General features: G+C 43.4%; 1 protein-coding gene across 6 annotated transcripts in view; it reads left to right on the top strand.

The window, feature by feature from the left end:
* ADAMTSL3 (ADAMTS like 3) overlaps window positions 1-15868 on the top strand; it is a 365885-nt gene that overhangs the window by 283369 nt on the left and 66648 nt on the right. For all 6 annotated transcript variants that reach the window (XM_036842259.1, XM_036842264.1, XM_036842261.1 and 3 more), the window contains exons 20-21: window positions 300-453; window positions 11420-12491. In XM_036842259.1, coding sequence (XP_036698154.1) covers window positions 300-453; window positions 11420-12491 — 1226 coding nt within the window. The remainder of the gene's footprint in view (window positions 1-299; window positions 454-11419; window positions 12492-15868) is intronic.

The following is a 15868-nucleotide window of genomic DNA, read 5'->3' as shown; positions in this document are numbered from 1 at the left end:
GTTACTATCTCAGAAAGAAAGAAAGAAAGAAGATAGTAAGGAGGAAGGAAGGAAGGAAGGGAGGGAAGAAGGGAAGAGAGAAAAGAAAAGGCAGAGGGGAGGGGAGGGGAGTGATGGGGAGTGGTGGGGTGAGGGAAAATCTCCATCTCCTAAAAGATGTTCAAGCCTAGGAAATGCTTACTTATTGGTGCACCCATACATAACACCCCTCCTGTTTCACCGTAGGAGACGTCGCTGTTGCTGCGGGGGATGTGTCTGCTCACACTCCGTTTGACTCTGTCGCCCAATTCTCATTACAGTGTTCTGTCAGTTGTGGTGTTGGAACCCAGCGGAGACAGCAGGTATGCCAAAGGCTGACGGCCAAAGGCCGGCGTGTCCCCCTCAGTGAGACCGTGTGCAGGCATCTTCCTGGGCCCCCTCTTGTGAGATCTTGCCGAATGCCTGTGTGCAGGAGTAAGTATGGAAAGTCCGCGCTTCACCAGATATGCCGATTCTGTTCCTCTCCCCAAGTGGCTTCATCTTCCATAGAGCAACACGTTTCTAATCTGTAGGTAAAGCAAATAAAGCAGAATTCAGGATTGTTATAAGCGGCAAATGGTATAATATTGAAGACCAAGATACAGCTCTAAGAAAAGTCAGTTTGAAGAAGTATCCACCTGCTTAACAAATGCATCCTGTGTATATACATACATATACGTACATATATGTATGTACGTATATGTATGTATATATACTACTAAATTTACCAGCAACTTTCCTGAAGAAACTTACCAAGTACGAAAAACGATAGTAACTTTTAAAAATGTCATAGCATTCATGGCATTTATTGAGCACTTACTCTGTGGAGTTCCTTGCAGGCATTATTGCACTGTCTTATTTAGTCCCCAGCAACATTGTGAGCCAGGTATCCCCATTGAGAGATGAGGAATCCAAGACGTAGAGAAGGTCCGAGATTTGACCAAGGATCTGTAGCTGCCAGTTGGGCCTCTTGGCCTCTTTGACCACAAATCTGTCTGATTCCTGAACCCACGCTCTTAGCCACCTCTCTGTGGTGATTCATAGACAACATTAATTTTTTTTCCCTGGAAATTCTTTGAGAACAAGTTTTCAAAATCTTGAGATTCCAAAAATTCGAGATCCCAAGTTTTATCGTATCCTGGAATTCAAGAATGTCTGTGGCGTGTGGCGCAGTGTCATGCTTCAAGCTGCTTACCTATCTGATTTTTATTAATTGTGGATGGTTGCATAGCAATGTGGCTGGACCGTAAACTGTCTTAGAGGAGAGTGAAATTAAATTCTGGCAGCTTCCTCTAAAATAATAACAGAATAACATGTGGGAATACATCGTGGTTATTAGGGCATGCAATGTGGTAGAAGATGAAATTGTAAATTATTATAGCATGTGGTAGAAAGCAGAGTAAAAGGATAAGTTTTAGGGAGAAAAAAAAGCAGGAAAAAAAGACAGTCATATTTCCCCTTGACCCTATCTCATTCTCTAGCTTGCCCACATGTAGGTCATGGAAGCAGACAAGAGACAGGATTGCATGCTCCCAGCACAGACAAGTCACCCCGAGCTGGGCCTCCACTTCAGCCGTAGCCTGGCCTGATGCCATCACCTTGGATCAATGGCCCTGGCTTGCATAAATTTGGCTTCTCCCTCTGCACGCTCCTATGGCATCCTCTTCCCCCCACCACCGTATCAGAGCCGAGGGATGAGCTTGGCACAGACCCATCCTCCCTACCCCTCCTGCCTCTGCACCATTTTCCCTCTGTCATCACACACTAAGCATGTACACCGCCCTCGTCCCACCTTCAAATGCATTGTGTGCCGACCTCCAGCATCCTTTCTACCTTTCGCCAGGACACCCCACCACCAGGTCCATTCTTTCTCTCCAACATCTGCCAACACCTAGGACAACCAGCATCCATGCGGATGACTTTCTCACACCCTGATAGCCCAATTTCCCAACATGCTCAATTTCACTGACAGCCATCCCCTTGGCAGGGTGACACCATAGACTTCCTCATTTCTTGGTACTTAAATAGCTTCCTGCTCTTCTACTGTTCCCCACCTGGCCCCTGCTTATTTAGTTAATGCTTCACTGTGACCTCTGGTTCTTCCTTCCCTGTTGTCCCCAAACTTCCTGCTCTTGCACTAGAAACCACTCCTATTGGCTGGCCTTTCCTCATCACTCACTTAACCAATTCTAGAGTCAGATCACTATGCCCTTCCTTAACCCACTACCTCAATCACCCTGCTCATCTTCAACTCTGGTGGGTTACCTTTTAGGTGATCTTTTTTTACTGTGTCATCATTTTTAACTTTAACTACAACCATGTATATAAATGATAACACACAGGATAAGTTGAGAGAACAAGGGGATGTAAAGGAATTAATGATTTTGTCTTGTATCACAGATCAGATAACAGCTGAGTAGGGCTCCTATTTCACAGAGTTGACTGTTTCAGATAATAAAGCATGGTAATTTATCACATCCACATGATTTTAAAACCTAAGAAACCTCTTTTATATTTTAATCAAAATAACACAAAGAACAAACATTATACAAAGATCGGTTTGCATGCATATTTAACAAATGTGCATACATAATATTTTTAACAGTGTACAAATCAATGCATTTCACCATGTCAATTCAAGCAGAATTCCATCTTTCTAGATATAAACTGAACATCTTTTGTCATACATACTTTCTGACCTACCACTTCAGATCACACGCAGGCTTAGGTACTTTGTGAAATCTCCTTTAAAAGAATCCATAATGTCATGTCTCAAAGCAATTAGGACGACATCACCTTTTAGGTGATTTTTATTTGCTTGTTTTTTAGTTCCCTGACCTGAGCTACTGGGATTTGCTGAAGAAAATAATATCACCATCCTGATTAGACATACTTCATATTCATGCTATCTGATTTACCTGGGCAATAATGTGTGGGTGTTTTTCCTATTCCTAAGAATTCCCAAGAAATTCATCATAGCAGCTATTTCGTAACCAGTCTACTGGCCCCAAGTTCCCATTTCTCTGTGGATAAACTCATCTTTTATTCCACTATTCTGACTGTCCTCTCTCCTTCATGTCACATCCACCCCCTTTGCTCACCAGACTGGAAAAGGATGGTCTTCTTTATAGGCCTAATCCCTCAGTTATGGAAGAGGTGTGAAGACAAGAAAGATCAAGCCCAACTATGCTGTGATCTTTATTCCCTTTCAAGGCTCCACTTCTAGAAATGTGTCCTAATCAGTGCCTTGAGTTTAAGTAAAACCCATTCTCTATGGAGGAGAGAATCTTCTTGCTCCTCATTTTGACCCTTTTAATGTGCAGTGGGGTGGAGGGTGGTGGGGGGTGGGGGGGTGGAGGCAAGATGTCTTGAGCTTCCCCTAGAGGCCAGCGGTGCACCATACAGTCCAGTTATACCCCCTGCCTGCTTCTCCCCAGACCTTCCCTGCATTCTCCCACCTCCAGCTTTTACCCCTTGCTTAAATTCTTCCCTCCGCCATATCTAGCAACTGACATTCTTCCCATTCTTGAAGGACCAGTACAAACCCTACCTTCCCCAGTAATCTTTCTCAGTTGCACTTAATCTCTGAAGAGTAATATGACATTGTGGTTAAGCCAACTTGGGTTCAAATCTCATTTCTATCAGTATCTCATCATGTGACATTGGGCAGGTTATTTAATCTCTCTGAGTCTCAGTTTTTCGTCTATAAAATGGGAATAGTAGTTGTACCTACCTCATGGAATTGTTTTGAGAATTAATGCCTAGAAAGTGCTTAGAAACAGTGCCGGGCACATACTATAGGCTCAAAAGTATTAGTTATTTTTAATGTCATTACCACTTTCCTCTAATTCCTATTATAGCTTTAAGATAGGATAAAATGTAACAGAGTAACTAGTATTGTGTCTTCTGGCTTACTAGGGTATAAGTTTATATGGGGTAGCTAGACAGTAGCTCTGGACAGTTTTTCCGTGTAGGCCCCCAAAGCACTTATCATAATGAGTTGTACCCAAAGACATGCTTTTCAAATATGTCAGGCTTGGATCATCCTCAGATTGCTGTTAAAAGCCTACCTGTCTTGGCTTCCAATCAAGCATCTAAAGAAAACAAAAGATAATAGGAATACAGTGTTTGAGTTTAGATTTTTTTCAATTACGGCTCCTGGTTTTAAAGGTTCCCAAGCTTTGCTGAAGAATTCTTATTTTTCACCCAAGTACTGACATCAAAATAGTTGGAGGACTTCCCTGGCGGTCCGGTGGTAAGACTCCACGCGTCCACTGCAGGGGGCGTGGGTTCGATCCCTGGTCGGAGAACTAAGATCCCACATGCCACATGGTGCGGCGAAAAAAAAATTTTTTTTGAGGGAGGGGGGCACCCAGGCGTGTACTATATGATGAAAATGTCAAGAAACATATGCCTCATCCCCTTCCCAGGTTATCTCAAACCCACTCGCTTCTCTCCAGCTCTTGGTCTTCCTCCTTGTACCAGCCCAGCGTCTGCCTCTTCAGCTCTCATTATAGAGAGCTTCTACTCTTCCTCTATGCCTTCTCAGATTCCAGTAACACCCACCCCTGCCTGCCTGACATAGCTGTAGCCCTTGGAAACCCAGACAGGCACAGGGCTACCTCGCCAGCACCCCTCTTGGGCTTGTGTCACCTCCTGCAGCATCCAACAGCATACATTTATTTTATCTTTTGCTCAGTCATTCACTTGTTATTCATTCAATAAACAGTAAGAGTTTTCTCTTACTGTTTACTCTTACTTACTGTTTACTCTTGTTTACATGTACCAGACACTATGCTGTGCCCTAAGGACAGAGATGATCTCTCTGCCTGGGCATATATTGTTTTCAGTGTCAGAGGATAGCATTTCCTTATTAACTCTTTCAGGAATCATTCATCAAGTGCTACTGTGTTTTAGATGTTATGATACAAAATGAAAAGGATCCTTTCTCTTGTCTCTAAGAACTCATAGTCTAGTAGGAGAGAGACATATATAAACAAATAAGGAGAATAAAGTGCCAATGATATCATAAAAGGATGCAGAAGTGCTCACCACTGCTGGGGGATGTGAGGAGATGTCTTCAAAAAGGAGAAAGCTTTGAGCAGAATTCTGAAAGCTGTGTCCATTCATCAGATCCACACGGGACACAGGAGAATCTGGGAAAAGAGAACAGTGTCGGCAAAGGTGGGGTATGACAAATGGAGTGGTATGTTTGGGGAAACTGCTGGCAATTCCATAGGATTAGAACTGAGGTTGAAGGTGGGTTATGGTGAAAGGGAAAGCTTGAGAGGTGAGCTGTAGAGCATCTTGAACCCCATAATGAGGAGTTTAGATTTTATCAAAGAAGGAGTGACATAGTCAGATTTTATTTTGGTTTATTTACTCAGACAGCTGTCTAGATGTATTTTTTACATTAATTTTTATTGGAGTATAGTTGCTTTACAATGTTGTGTTCGTTTCTACTGTACAGCAAAGTGAATCAGCTATACGTATATATATATCCCCTCTTTTTTGGATTTCCTTCCCATTTAGGTCACCACAGAGCATTGAGTAGAGTTCCCTGTGCTATACAGCAGGTTCTTATTATATCTGTTTTATACACAGTAGTGTATATGTGTCAGTCCCAGTTTCTCAATTCATCGCAGCCTCCCTTCCCCCACTGGTATCCACACGTTTGTTCTCTACGTCTGTGTCTCTGCTTTGCAAATAAGTTCGTCTGTATCATTTTTCTAGATTCCACATATAAGCGATATTATACGATATTTGTTTTTCTCTTTCTGACTTACTTCACTCTGTATGGCACTCTCTAGGTCCATCCACGTCTCTGCAACTGGCACAATTTCGTTCCTTTTATGGCTGAGTAATATTCCATTGTATATATGTACCACATCTTCCTTATGCATTCCTCTGTTGATGGACGTTTAGGTTGCTTCTATGTCCTGGCTATTGTCAATAGTGCTTTATATACGGATATATTGGAAAAACATGAGAGTGCAGGCAGGGAGTCTAGTCAAGGGGATATGACGATCTCTAGGTGAGAGAGTGCGAGGATAGGAGCAGTGAGGCTGCATTCTAACAATGTTTCAGATGTCCCGTCTAAGTACCTGATGGCTGGCTGGAGTTGGGAGCGAAAAGGACAGTGGTGTGCTTTTCAGTGTTTAACAAGCAGCTCTGGGGCAAGGTGGGTGGCGAGGAGGGAGAGGTTGCTGTCATTTGTTACCTTTGCTGATTTCTGTGGTGTAGATACTCCCGTCATGGCTGGTTTCTGGCTACCGACGTGGCATCATTGAATGCAGAGTTGGGAATGGATAGTAACAGTGTCACCGACCTGTGAGTCTGTGAGAGGAAGGGCCAGCATGCCAGTGGACAGGGAAAAATCGAGATGACTCTAGAATCTGCCTTGAGGAGGTTGGTAGAAGATGAAGCCATTAACTTAGGGCATATAGGAAGAGGAGGACTATTGGGATGGGTTAGGGAGGCAGAGATAAAGTGTTTAGGTTACAATATTTTAAACTTGAAGTAGCAGGAAGAGATTTCCAGTCAGCAGTGGACTATTAGGTCTTGCGCTCTAGAGAAAGGTCTAGGTTAGACAGACCAACTTGGGAGGCATCAACCTAGAGTTGTTAGTTACAACTCCAAGATCATCCAAAGAAAAGTTTAGAGCAAGAAGAGAAAGGGAGGAAGTGGCCAGGCACTGACACCTGAGGGGTGGTAGCAACAGTCAGCAGCGTGCTGGCAACGAACAGTGGTGGGAAAGGACCAGAAGAAGGGTTTAAAAAAATGGTGGGGAGGCGAGACTTTTCCATGAACTGAGTGATTACGGGCGCCATGTGTCCTAGAAGGGTCAAGTACGAATACTGAAGGGAGACATTGTATTTGTCACTAGGGGACCATCGGTGGCCTTTCCCTGAGAGCTTTTAGTGCGGTGCTGTGAGCAGAAGCTCATCTACCCTCGGTTGAAAAGTGCATGAGAACCAAGTGTGGAAGCCGTTCTTTCAGCCTGATGAGACACTTACTGTGTAATCTTCATGGGGCTTCACAGCCCATTTAACCAGTCCCGCCTATAGCATCCCTTGTAGCCTCCTCTCAGCTACCTGTGTTTCTACCCTAAAGAGAATCTGAAAAAAAGCTGCCCGGGTTCTTGATAGAGCTCCAAAGGGGCTTGTGAGATCCTCCATGCCAGTGGGAGCAATGGGAGTCAGCACCAACCAAGCAGCCCCATCCAGGGCTGGATTCTGATGGGCCTGGGTTCCACAGGGTAATAGGAAGGCTTAGAGGCTGCTTTGCAGCCAAAGCCCATTCGGGAGTGACAGGAGTCAAGTGATGGTGAGACCAAGTGTAGACATCCAGCGCAGATGGCTTGGGGCAGAAACCTGGCATGGCGCCAAGACTTAGCGTCGTGGCCGGGACACAACTGGAATTAGGGCCGGACACGAACAGGCAAAGAGCAGAGGCAATTGCGATAAACAAGCCTCGGGCATCAGAGCTGGCCTTTACTGGATAGGGCAGGCTGACACTGAGGCCAGAAGGAGGACCTCCAGAAGAAAGATCTTTTCGTTTTCTAGAAACGCCGAAAGATGTGGCATTTCTCCTATCCAGCACAGTGGGAGAGTGGAGGGATGGGTTGGTACCCTCGCACTGCCCGCAGGCCCTCCAGGAGGATGCCATCGCTGCCTGGCCACTCTCTATCCCATCAGGCTTGTCCAGTGTGGCAGTTTGGGGGCATATCCAGATGCAGGAGGAGGCGGTCACCCGAAACCAGACCAGTTTCTTGCCCAAGAACTGTGTCTGATGAGGCCACGCTCCAGGCACTGCTCCAAAGGAACTCACCGGAGTCCCAAGAGAGGAATTGGCCCACGCCGTGGGACCTGGCAGCCTGGCAGAGCCTGATCCCAGATCCCTCCCCAGGCATACCTGCTAACTGAACTGCTGCATACCCAGCGTGAGTAATTGCTAAACAGGCCTGGTTGGGAATGGAGCTGGGGCCACAGGGCCTGCTTTCCAACAGATGGGCATGCAGCCAGAGGGAGCCTCTGAGCTGCTTGTGTGGCTCAGCCAGCCACGGGCAGGCCCTTTACCAAGGCTGAACACTGCCTGTCACCTGCAGACTCCCCAGCCTGCTTTTGAAGGAGTCAGGTCCCATCTACTTTAAGCCCCAAGCTCAGCTGAGGGACTTCTGGCTACCAGTGGGCCTGAATGTAATTAGAACCCTTCTCCATGGTAATTAGAAACCATCTCCATGGCAATTAGAACCCATCTCCGCACAAGATGCTGGGTGGGCTTATACCAGCCTCAGATCATCTCCAGCCTGAAGCATCGAGCCAGGCATGTGCTGCATTCCCCATGTGGGCTTCTGCACCTTCCCAGTAAGAGCAGGAACGTTCAAGCTATGGCATCATCTGTAGCAGCCCTCAGAGTCTGTCTCCACACATCTCTCTCAGTTGCATGAGTTCAAAAGTCTGACTTTGACCCAGCTTAAACTCTGATTTTGAAGAACAAGTTTCAAAGCCATCCACGTGCACATTTATCTTTCCCATTGTCCGCCACTGAGGGATCAATGACCAGACAGGGTGTTCAACTGAATCCTTTTAAATGGTAATAAAAAGAGATCTTTATAGGTGCATATAAACACATATATGTAGATATTATGGATATGTATGTGTATAGACATACATACATACCGTGCATTGTGACAACAATAGGCCACTGATAAGTTAAGTATTCATAAAATGCAACCAGATAAGTAAAATTAGAAACCAGTGAGTAATAAAAAAGGAAAACAAACAAGGCTAATATAGGATTATGTCTTGAATTTTGCACTTCTGTTATGTGTGGGCACAAATTTAGCTCTAAACTTGATAACATAACTATCTTGGAAAAGGCAACCTGGTCGATTACACGGTTCAGTGTTTATTGGGTAGGAAATGGACTAATTACTCAGAGGAAAGTATAAGAGTTCCTGATGGTGAGACCACAAAGAAATCCTCCTACCTCCTCCTTACAGAGGACACTGCAAGTTATAAAGACTTTGGCAGGGTTTGCACAGAAAACACAGATGCTCTTTCTGATTTTCCCTTCCCTCTTCACCAGTAGTATCCCATCAGATTGCCTTTGAGTTAATGCAGTGGGACGCTTTGGGGCAGTGGTTCTCAACCTTTGCTGCCCATCTCAGTCACCTGGGGAGCTTTTACAAAGTCTGATGCCCAGGCTGTTCCCCATAAGTCAGAATTTCTGGAGGTGGGACCCAGGGTATTGAGATTAAAAAACAATAATAGCAGGTGTTTCGAATGCACAGCAAAGTTTGAGAGGCACTGCCTATAGTCAGAGTTGATATTGAAACTCTACACACCAGACTTGTAACTGGTTGTTAAAGTAGGGAAATACTTCCCAAATGGTTAGTAAGTAGCCTCTGCCTGAACCCCACGACTGTCTCCCAGCTGCTGGGACCCTCCTGCCGGGAGCTGTCTGACCTCCTCATAGTGTACCAATGTTGGGAGAGGGGACACTGCAAAGACCTGGTCCACTGCTACAGCCGCCGTCTGCTCTGGTTGACTGCACCCTCGCCATGCAGATTGTTAAGTATTTGGCATAGCACCTCTGCCTGTAATAATAGATGAACTGTAAACTTACCAGGAATCCTCCTTCTGCTTTTGATCACTGTTGAACAGCAGTAAGTCCAAAACTCTGTATTGCCAACCGAAAGAAAACCTGTATGCTTTAACTGGCTGAGGGGAGCTTGACATCCTCTGTGAAGGGTCTGCGTCCCACTAGGGAAAGGTGTATGCATGACAGGCCACCCGGCTCCACTTAGAGATGAGCCGAGGGGAGCATTCACAGGCAGAACCGTGGACAAGGGGCCTGGCCTATTAATTGCATCTCTGTGGAATTTGCATGCAAACTCATTATGCCTGTCCCTCACTTAGAACATTCTCTACCACAACCCTGTTGTTATGCACCCAACCCTGTTGCTTTTCTGAACGTACGGGCACCACCACACCCCAGCAGGCAGGCAGACCCTAAAGGGATCATGAGCCACCCGAGAGGAGTCCAGGAGTTATTCTGGCAAACCAGGGTACTGGTGAACACACTCTAGTTCGTGCCCAGGGCCTGAGAAGTCCATCTAAGCGGAGTCTCAATCTGGTTCTCCTCCCAGCGTATCCCTGCCAGTGCTACAACCAGGAGGAGCCGTAACCGGGGTCCTCCAAGGTTCTGATTCCCACCCTCCCCCCCACCCCGTCTCATGACCTGAATTCCACAGTGCCATTTCTGTGGATGCAGTCTCTCTTCTGTCACTTCCACCTTCCAGGCCCTCTAGCCCACGCTCCACCATCTGCCCATAGACCTAAGTACATCTTCAAAGAGGAATCCGTCTCCCACCTGCATCAAGCCTCCCTACTCACTTCAGAATCACCCTAGGACGCATTGAGGCCTTCCTTCCCGCAGGTGGACAGAGGGAGAGAGCCACTGCTCTTGGGGGATGGGATCTGAGGAGTGTCCTCTTTGGCCTTAGCCCATTAACTGCAGCCAATGCCCAGGAACAAGCAAGAGTCAGCCGACCCTTGATCCGTCTCAGCTTGCCCTGTTGTTTGCTGGCTGGACCTGCCTTTGTCTGCTGACAATAGTCACATACGAGAGCTTTTAAGTGCCCGCTAATGTGCTGTGCACTTGATACAAATGCTCTAACCTGTCACATTCCTCTGACGAAGCTGCTAACATTACCCACATTTTATGAGTGAGAAAACTGAGGCTCAGAGAGATTAAATGACTTGTGCAAATAGCAGTGCTAAGATTCAAACTCAGATTCATCTGGCTTCCAAGTGCCTGTCCTACCTTTTCTTCTTTGATCACTCGCTTCTTTAGGCCCCCATGCTGGTTTAACTGACCCGCTTGGGTTATCTGCTGCAGTTGGCCAGCTTCATCCTCCTTTTCAGATCCTTCAAACGCATTCCCTCATCTCCCCAATCACTGCCTTCCTCAGATTTGGGGTACCCCTGGCCAAGCCATACTAGATTCTCAAGGGCCTCCTCCCCTAGGTGGTGGAGGCCCCACATATCAGACATCCCCTTACTGATGGAAACATTTAACCGCTTACCCTCATGCCTCCCCAAAGCAGAGCTTTGTAAAATAATTTACATGCTTCCGTGCAATTCATTCAAACGTGCATTCTTTGCTGCTAAAGTACCAGATAGTTGTGAAATTTACCCCCATCTAAGGATGTATAATATATATAGATAGATAGATAGATAGATAGATCTCATTCCTTATGTTTTAGTTCTCAAATGTTTTAAAAGAGGAAAAAAGAATTTGTTGACTTGTGCCAGCCTTGGAAGATTACAGTCAAAAAGTTTTCATTATTGAGATATTTGTGTTTTCTTTTCTTTCTTTCTTTTTTTTCCTACAGAAATGCAACCAGAGATGAAGACCAACCTTGGCAAGCAGGGTCCTCAGATCCTTGGTGTCCAGAGAGTCTACATTCAGACAAGGGAAGAGAAGCGCCTTAACCTGACCGTCGGGAGCAGAGCCTATTTGCTGCCCAACACATCTGTGATTATTAAATGCCCAGTGCGACGATTCCAGAAATCTCTGATCCAGTGGGAGAAGGATGGCCATTGTCTGCAGAACTCCAAACGACTCGGCATCACCAAGTCAGGCTCACTAAAAATCCACAGCCTTGCAGCCCCCGACATCGGCATGTACCGGTGCATTGCAGGCTCTGCCCAAGAGACAGTGGTGCTCAAGCTCATTGGCACTGACAACCGGCTCATTGCACCCCCAGCCCTCAGAGGGCACACAGGGGAATATCCTGGGATGGACCACAACGAAGCCAATAATTTGGGAGCCAAATGGCATAAGATGAGGCAGAAGTGGAGTAACAAAAATGAGCTTTATTTGGACGATGGCCAAATCCATCACCAGCCTCTCTTAAGAGCTCTGTTGGGTCACTGCAGCCATTCGGCAGGAAACGCCAACTCCTGGGAGTTTGAGAAAAAGCAGTTTGAATCCGCAGTTAAACAGGGAGCCTACAGCATGGATACCGCCCAGTTTGATGAACTGATAAGGAATATGAGTCAGCTCATGGAGACCGGAGAGGTCAGTGATGACCTTGCGTCCCAGGTGATATATCAGCTGGTGGCCGAGTTAGCGAAGGCGCAGTCCGCACACGTGCAGTGGAGGGGCATCCTGGGAGAGGCGCCCCCCGCGGCTCACCTAAGGGGGGAAACGGGAAGTGTGCCCCAAAGCTCAAATTCGAAAGACTCAGGCAAGCTGACATTCAAGCCAAAGGGACCTGTTCTCTTGAGGCAAAGCCAGCCCACCTCAGTTTCTTTTAATAAAACAGTAAATTCAAGGATTGGAAATACAGTCTACATTACAAGAAGGACGGAGGTCATCAATATACTGTGTGAGCTTGTTACCCCCGGTGAGGCCACATATACATGGACCAAGGATGGAGCATTGTTACGACCCTCCAAAAAGTAAGTAAAATAAGAATACAGTGTTTCCTCTGTAATACCGTCTTAATGGTTCTTCTTCCGGCTTTCTTGAAAACATTTTCAAATCCCTTCTCCTAAGAATGTGTTTCCAGCAGGATTCTTTAGGAAAGAAACTCAAAAATGTTAGGGTATGGAATGTAAAATAGCTAGTGGGAAGCAGCAGCATAGCACAGGGAGATCAGCTCAGTGCTTTGCGACCACCCAGAAGGGTGGGATAGGGAGGGTGGGAGGGAGGCTCAAGAGGGAGGGGACATGGGGACATGTGTATGCATATGGCTGATTCACTTTGGTGTAAACAGACACTAACACAGTGTTGTGAAGCAATTATACTCCAATAAAGATCTATTTAAAAAAAAAAAAGAAAGAAAATCAAAGTAGTCTTTACTTCACCATCATTTTAAAGTGGAGGGCTAAGTGGCTACCAGTTCTAGGAGAACAGTTGCTTTCTTCTCAGCCTATTATAGATAAGATTGTTTTCTGGCTTCCATTTTTGTTGTTGAAAAGTGTGTTGCCAATGTAATTATTATTCATTGGTAGGTAATATGTCCTTTTTCTCTGTTTATCTTTCAAAATTTATTCTTATCTTTGGTGCTCTGCAGTTTTATGATGATAAATCTACATGAGTGTCTTGTTTTATTTATCTTGCTTGAAATTTGTTGCACTTTCTGTCCTGAGGATACATATATTTTATCAGGTCTGGAAAATTCTCAGCCCATTTTCTTTTTTGAATATAGCTTTTTCTTCTTTCTTTCTAGAACTCCAAATAAATGTATGTGAGAATTTCTCTGTCTCAATCTTCCCTGTATTTTAACCTCTCTTTCATATTGCCTCTTTTATTTTCTAGTTTGCTACTCGTCTCTTCAGCATTGCAAAAAACTAAGTGGATATTATCCCACCCACTTAGTTTTCCATTTCAGTGACCACATATATAATTTTTAGAAGTTCTGTTTGGTTATTTTGTGGATTGTTGAATAATTTTTGATAGTTTGTCAAGGTGTTCTTCTATTTGTGTATATATTATGTAAAGTATAAGATTATACATTAAATATAAATAATCCAAAAGCTCCAACTAAAAGCCAGAGATTGTCAGATGATAACAAAGCAACAACTTAAATATAGGTTGTCAACAAGAAGTGCACTTCAAATATAAAAACACAGATAGGTTAAGAGTAAAAGGATGGAAAGCAGCATATCAAATAAATGCATACTTGAATGTTTCTAACAGCCTTATTCATAATAGCCCCAAACTGGAAATAGGCCAAATGCCCATCAACTGATGGCTTTGTAAACAAATTATGGTATGTCCATAAGATGGCAAATGCTCATCATAGATAAGGAAGGAGGTACGGATATATACATCAATATGGATGAATATCAAAACCGTTATGTTAAGTGAAAGAAACCAAGCATAAAAGACTACATACTTTATAATAATTCCATTTATATGAACTTGTAGCAAAGACAAAATTACAGTGATAGAAAGAAGGTCAATGGTTGTCATAGTCCTAAGGTTTTGGGGGAGGGGACTTGACTGAAAGGGAGCAAAGGAAACTTTTTGAGGTTATAGAAATGTTATCTATCTTGTTTGTGGTGGTGGCTACACGAATGTATACATGTGTCAGAAATCAAATTGTACACTTAAAGTTAGTGAATTTTATTGCCTGATAATTACAGTTCAATTTATAAAATGTGTCTCAAAACAAAAAAACTTAGTAGTATTATACTTCCTTTTCTCCTCTCTCATGTGCTATTTTTTATCATACATTTTACTTCTACTTACATTATATACTCTAAAATGCGTTGCTACTGTATGTATTCCATACAATCACCTGTCAATTAAAGGAATTTTAAAATGAAAAAAAAAAAAAAAGTCAGGGTATGGTTTTCACATGTGCATGGGAATTCTCAAAATGAAATCGTACTGTCCCAATCACTATCATATAGGTGTGATACAAGACTGGTTACCGTTAAGATTGAATTTAAGCATGTACAGACTCTCTTTGCAGGTCACTTAACATTTAAAAATAAAATCAACATAAGGCCATTAAAAAAGCATACTTAAAGTAATCTTACATTGTGTAGGAACTGTAAATCAGAATCTTCCATATCTAGGAGATGTGGTATCTCATTTGAACTCACACCAGCCCCATGAGTTTGGCAGGGTAGGGGTTAATACTTTTCTGATGAGGTCGTTGAAAAACAGAATTTCATGACTAATTCATGGCCAGTCAGAACCAGGGACCTTATCTCCTGAACACTGCCAGTGATGTTTGAAGATCACACAAATAATAGCTTTGGTAGAAAGATTGAGAATCTGAAGTAATTTTCTATATCATGCAGTTTTTCATGTCACAAAATCCAAAAATAAGATGATAAGGATCAAAGTTTTTTGAGATGTTCAAAACACAATATTAAGTCACCTTATTTTATTGTGATAGTTATCCATGTCAGTGCAAAAATATCACATTTCATTCATTTTACACAAAATAACAGGGGATAACAGAAATATTAATTCGCTTTTGTGTTCTTTTCTGTCTCCAAATCTTGCTGTTTGTACACATAGGGTTATAGACCTTTTGCTTTCTTTCACTTTGAGTTTAAGAGCTCAAGCTGCACCTTATCTGCCTCTAGGGATTGTTGAGAGACACAAAACACCAGATGTTAAATTGTTTTGCAAACCATAAGTTACTTTAAAAATGCAAGTTTTATTTTTATCATGTCGTTTTTTTGTGCATCACCTAATATGTGAAACATTAAAAGAAATGTAGGTAAAATTCAAATTTTATATTAAATTGTTAGGCTATGTCTTAGAATGAAAAGATAGAACAAATCTAATTTTTTATTGTTTTGCCTGGAACGCTGAACACAAGAGTATAATGAAGTTTTTGAAGTGGAATTAACCTTCCAGATCAACTAACTTAGCAGTTCTCAAATCTTTTGGTCTTAGGACCCCTTTAAACTTAAAAAAATGATGAGAAGCCCGAAGAGCTTTTGGTAATGTGAGTTATATCTAGTGATGTTAGAAATTAAAACCATGAAACATTTAAAAGAGCTGTTTATTAATCCATTTATAAGCCCAATTCATGTTCACATAAATAACAATTTTTGAAAAGCAGTATTTTAAAAATTACTGATAATGGCATTGTTTTACATTGTTTTTTTAATTTCCAAAGGATAATTTAATAATTTAGTTCCCAGCTGGTCAAGTAACCATGATCATTCTGACTTCACACCCATTTGAGAAACAGTTGGGGGCATAAATTATAAATGGAAACAAAAAAATTAATGATTTTCTTTCCCTTCTCAGACCATTTTTCCGTACGATTGGGGTATAAGAAGGCGACAAACAAATGCATCAT

Source organism: Balaenoptera musculus, chromosome 2 (genome assembly GCF_009873245.2).
Source record: "Balaenoptera musculus isolate JJ_BM4_2016_0621 chromosome 2, mBalMus1.pri.v3, whole genome shotgun sequence".
NCBI classification, from domain to species: domain Eukaryota; kingdom Metazoa; phylum Chordata; class Mammalia; order Artiodactyla; family Balaenopteridae; genus Balaenoptera; species Balaenoptera musculus.
Note: the sequence above shows the minus strand (reverse complement) of the source record. Positions and strands in the feature narration are given on the sequence as shown.